Source organism: Habropoda laboriosa, unplaced genomic scaffold (genome assembly GCF_001263275.1).
Source record: "Habropoda laboriosa isolate 0110345459 unplaced genomic scaffold, ASM126327v1 scaffold2, whole genome shotgun sequence".
Taxonomy (NCBI): domain Eukaryota; kingdom Metazoa; phylum Arthropoda; class Insecta; order Hymenoptera; family Apidae; genus Habropoda; species Habropoda laboriosa.
In genome coordinates, this window is record NW_017100190.1 from 278178 (window position 1) to 283444 (window position 5267).

At 53.1% G+C, this 5267-nt stretch overlaps 3 protein-coding genes across 5 annotated transcripts in view; 1 reads left to right on the top strand and 2 right to left on the bottom strand.

Annotated features, from left to right (window-relative positions):
• Positions 1-4410, bottom strand: part of LOC108580161 (serine/threonine-protein kinase MARK2-like) — a 42264-nt gene extending 37854 nt beyond the window's left edge. For 2 of the 3 annotated variants that reach the window (XM_017943847.1, XM_017943846.1), the window contains exons 1-2: positions 4315-4410; positions 864-1006 (exon numbers count right to left, since the gene is read on the bottom strand). In XM_017943847.1, the coding sequence (XP_017799336.1) occupies positions 864-938 (75 nt within the window). In that variant the 5' untranslated portion in view covers positions 939-1006; positions 4315-4410. Of the gene's footprint in view, positions 1-863; positions 1007-4314 lie in introns of those variants that run through there. The other variant, XM_017943837.1, reaches the window with a different exon arrangement.
• The window catches only part of LOC108580162, a 21745-nt gene that overhangs the window by 12777 nt on the left and 3701 nt on the right, over positions 1-5267 (top strand). The window lies entirely within an intron of this gene.
• Positions 4723-5267, bottom strand: part of LOC108580165 (macro domain-containing protein CT2219-like) — a 1517-nt gene continuing 972 nt past the window's right edge. Inside the window, exons 6-8 of the mRNA XM_017943850.1 lie at positions 5210-5265; positions 4936-5144; positions 4723-4867 (exon numbers count right to left, since the gene is read on the bottom strand). Of these exons, the coding sequence (XP_017799339.1) occupies positions 4781-4867; positions 4936-5144; positions 5210-5265 (352 nt within the window). The 3' untranslated portion in view covers positions 4723-4780. The remainder of the gene's footprint in view (positions 4868-4935; positions 5145-5209; positions 5266-5267) is intronic.

Below are 5267 nucleotides of genomic sequence, written 5' to 3' on the forward strand. Positions count from 1 at the left end.
CTAATCCGTGGTCGCTGCTTGGAAAACCGGACGATCGATTCTTATCGGGCCGATTTCAATTGGGAAACGCGAGAAACGTGAAAGCTCGTTCTGGCGGCGGCGAGGGAATAAAGCGTTGGCCAGCTACTGCCGGGAGAAAATTCGAAAGCAACCAGTCGTGAAAACCTGTTCGGCCGAGTCATCGGTGGTAGCCGCGCGCGTCGCCTTTCGTCTCGGCCGCTTGCGAGGATCGTGTAAACTCATATCCTCGTAGAGGGCCGAGCGACGATTGCTAACTTGGAAAATTCCTAGTAGGCCCTAGTAGGCAGCAGCACCGCCATCGATCGATCTCGTCGACTCGACCGTCGTATTTCCTTCGCTCGAGAAGCATTGCGTTAGTACAGACACTGCGATCCCACGAACCAAAGACGTCACGAAGCACGATTGTTTCGATTGTACGCGTCCGTCACAGAACAGAGCAAAAATCACCAAATACGCAGACGTTCACGCTCGGAGGGGCGAGGAGAGAGGAGGAAAGGGTGGGGGAGGGGCGGCGCGATCGCGGTAACCGTGCTTTTTTTCTTCCGCCTCAGGTCACCGCGAACGCGTCGCGATCCTTTCTCCGAGCGTAATCGTTACCCTTCGCCATACACCCTTAAACGCGTTATCGATCGACGAAACGGCTCGGACGAGCAAGTGTTCACCCGTGTTCACCCGTGTTCACCCGTGACATTTTCGAGACCTCGATCGATAGTTGGCGAAAGAAAGTAAGGTGAAAAAGGTGGTCGAGGAGCCGGTTCGTCGTCGACGAGAACAGTTACGATTACACGAGCGTAACGGGCGTTAGCGTGTTCTCGTATAGCGATGTAGTTTTCGACACTTACTTTGGAGTTTGTGACGTGGTCGGCCGGAACTGATTCTGGAACGGTTTGCAGAGTGCTCCGCATACTAGCGGACATTGTAGGCCAGCCAGTTTCACTGCCTCAAACCCTCCAACGCTTCGACGATGCACCCTCTCCCCTTACGCCTGAAACAGAGAACGTTCACGCTCCTTAGAATCCTTCTCTCTTCCTTCCACGCGTTTACGCGTCGCTGCGCTCTCGAACGCATCCGGCGAAACGATTCATCCTTCGGTTAGGATTCTTACGGTTTTACCATCCAACGAGGACACGGACCTATACAGGTGGGCGAGCGAGAGTGAATCATACCTCGCTGCCGGCCAATTTCGGCTTGTCTGGCCCGCGATAAAACGGCAAAGAGAAAACGATTAAATAGCGTCGTTCCCCGGCTTTTGCAAAAGACATCTCGATCTAGTCGCGCGAGGCGACGCGGAGGCAGCAGCGGAAAAACAGGAGTAGGAATAGCGGGACACTCTACAGTGTACATATGTCGGCGAGGAAGGAAGGAAGGAAGGAAGGAAGGAAGGAAGGACGAGATTTTGTAAGGTTCGCCGCAAGCCATCAAGTGAGAGGATCGACACACTTCCGCCTTTGGTCGACCGCCTTACGACACGAAAGCCACAGGCAGACAGGTCGACGGTATAAAATAATAAGGACATGCAGCGTAAGAAGGAGAAACTCGGTCGCCTGGTTCGCTCTCTCTCTCCGGTCCTGGATCCTGAATTTTCATCGGCCGAACGAACCGCGCCGCTCGGATTGCACAAGAAACGGTTCCAACGACGCGTATAATTGAGCGTCGATCCATCGACGGACCGCTGCTCGCTCGACTCTGGCCGGCCAAACAAACAGGTGTTTCGAATACACTTTTATTCGGCCGGCATCTGCGAGGCATCCTCGACTAATTATAGCGTCCGCGCGAACATCAATGACGCGGGTGGCCGTGGCTGCGTTTCATCCAACGGCGAAACATTCGAAAAGAGTCGGAGTCGGGCGAAATTAGGTCCTAGACCGTCCCTAAGAACTGGGTCAACGGTACGCGTGCGGCTAACACGGGAGCTGGCAGGCAACTCCCGAACCTAACCCAGACCCCGCTACTATTTGCGTAAGGTCTTTACACGCGAACTTAGCGCCGCGGATCTCCAACGTCTAACGAGGAAGCGGTTTACGTTCCACCGAGTCGGAAGAACGCGCGGCGCCTAGCCCCTTTCCTACCCCGCCGCTCTCCTTCCACCAATTACCAAGAAAGTTTCCCGTTTCTTTTGCCTTACCTTACCTTAACTGCTACCGCGCTAGCCACCGACCAACGCTATTACATAAACTCGCGAACCAGGGTTCCATAATGCAATCCAAGAATAAATCGTTGGCTAACGAGAAACGACCAACGCTCTCTGACCGTGCCTTCCTTCTCGACGTATCCAGAAAAGAACGAGCAAACCAGAGCGTGTTTACCTTTCGACGAGCGCATCGTTCCGAGAACAATGCTCCAGGTAAACGTAACCGATTCGATTCCATTCGATTCGATTCCATTCGATTCGATTCTCGACCCTTGGTGAAAAACAGAATGGACGAACGATTGGCGCGAGTGATTCGATTCGATTCCATTCCATTCGATTCGATTCTCGACCCTTGGTGAAAAACAGAATGGACGAACGATTGGCGCGAGTGACCGATAACGCCGATGTTATCTCGAGGGAGGTCAGTAGCACCGAGAAGCGCGAGTGACCCTTCAAAGTAGGCATTTCGGTGGACGGTACAATTCCCTTTTCGACGTATGTAGTACGCGAACCAGTAAGAACACACTTTCCCCCGAAACGTGTTCGTGACAGAGCGACGAAGAAAATGTAGGGTTAGGACGACTAATGTGGACGCGAGCGCGAGCGCGAGCGCGACACCGACAACGAAAATACGAGGGGAAGCCGGGTGGGGGGAGGAAGCCTTTTCGGAGTTCGCAGCCAAATCGGAGGTAGACGGTTGAGCGACGGAGAGACCAAAGAGAGAGGAGAAACTGCTCCTCGCGACGTGCTCGGCCGGCAAGGCGACCCCTTCCCTTCGAGCCTGATTTTTTGGGTACTTACCACGCTTACGTTTACGCTTACGCTTACGCGAACGTGCAGGTAAGGAGAACGATCATACTGGAAATGGTGCGCGTGAGCGCAGCTACGTACACGAATAAAACCCACACCCACTTGTACTGCTAGCTAGGACGCAACCCGCTCGAGGGTATACGTATGCGTATCACTTGTGGTGTCCGTTAAGGTTAAGATACGTACGCGAGCAGATGCATATACACGAGAGAGCAGCAGCACGCGGCGTTTATCTAAGGTAAAGTCTCTCGGCGTCGATGTCGAGATGCGAGGTGCGCGACGAGGACAGCGGTGGCGGCACCAGCACTCTAACCAACGGCAGAGTAACAGCACCAGCGATTCAAAGGCTGCTCTGCCGCGTGCAGCGACGATTTCAAGCCTCGTCTGCCCCGTGTAACGAGTCTCCGATCTGGGATCGGCGACGAACGCGAGAAACACACCCGGGAAACGGTGGTGATCGCGTACCTCGGTGGCCGCACATCGGTACTCGCTCGTGTGTGAAGTTGCGAGCGCGCTCGCTCTCTCTCTTTCTCTCTTCTCTTCTCTCCTCTTCTTCTTTCCACTCCGCTCCTGCCCTCTTCTTTTCTTTCTCTCCTTTCCGCTACGCCTCCTTTCCTCTCCCTTGCTCTCCGTGTATCCCTCTCGCACGCGCGCGCGCGCGCATCCACTCACTCTCTCTCTCTACACGTATATGTCTATCGCCCTCGCTCCTTCTCTGTCGCTCTCTTTGGGTGTCCGTCAGTAACCTAGAAAGCGGTGGCGGCGGCCATTCAGGATTACGGGACTCCGTCCGTACGTCCGCCTTGTCCGAGCGATCGAGCGAGAGCCACCGACAAAGTACAAACTATGTCTCGTTCCGGCCACGATATTACCAACAAATATTTTCCTCCATGCACCGACCCCGTTTTCTATGGGACCGCGGTGGCGGTGACGGCGACGGCGACGGCGACGACGTCGAATCCGATGATTTTCACGCCGCGAACGCGTACGCGTAAGCGATCACGCACACGTATCTTCGTATTCGACGTTCAACGGCTCGATGACGCGACGACGTCGCGTTACTCGTGACGATATCACGGAAACGCAATTCCGGCCGCGTGATTCACCTTAAAATCGCCTACAAACTATCCACAAATATGACACTGTACTCCTTGGACGCACGCACTACTAGCTAGCCGCGATCTTGCTCGAGAGAGAGCACCTTCGCCACGACAGATCGGCGAGAGCACTACACGGACCTATGGGTGTGCTTCTTTCGTCAGCGTTCTCACGTTTCGATCGAGACGCGCGCGCGTTACAAGTAAAACCAAACGACTCTTGAATCGAACGGCTTCAATACAACAGATATTTACCCATTTGTGACAGATTTTCCGTACGAGACGCACCACATTAACGACCGTCCCCCACCTATTACCACATACAGACATTACCACACTTCGATTTTTCAAGATGGCGACGCACCGTCGTCGGGCCGAAACACGATGCGGATGAGCCGTAAAGTCGCGGCGCTGCGGTCGCGCCAATCACCGACATTCCCCACCGACCAATCACCTTCTTACCCGCCAACTTATAAATCAACCAACTACGTCGCACCGTATTTGTGACGCGTGTACGTACGTACGAGTACGAATACGCCTGAGATGATTTTTTTTCGAGAATTGGTTCGTTGCGAATAAAGGAGATGTTTGTAGGAAAGATACGACGTTTGGCTAGTTTTCTACGAATATTATTCGACGTATACACCGATACAGTTTCCCTTCGTACGTTTCGAGCTTAACCTCAAAATATTGCGGTACCTCTGCCAGCGGGTAGGTCAATTCAATCGATAGGAAAATACTTTTGTAACAATTCCTCGTATATGTCTTTGTCGCTTTTCAGGAATAGGCAAAAGATAACTCTATCCACCTGGAATTTCAAACGTGTGTGAATACTCGGGGCACGTTGAACGCGGGGCTATACGTCGCAAGGCTTACTGCGTCTTTGTTGTCGAGTAGGAACTTCTTGACCGTTGATATAGCTACTTTGGCAGCTGGTCTCTGGGGATATCCGTAAATTCCTGTCGATATGCAAGGGAAAGCGATCACGCGCGACTCGTTATCTTTAGCAACTGCCAGACTGTTTTCGTAACATTCCCTCAACTTTTCTGGCTTTTCCCCTTGTGGCCCGACCGTATGAATCACATCTAAAACATTACACCTGTGATAAAGCTACCCTCTCGTTTGCTACCCTCTGGTAAGGCATACTGACACTTTGCAGGCAACATGTAAGCCCCGGTTATTTTAGCTTCTCCGACGCGACATCCTCC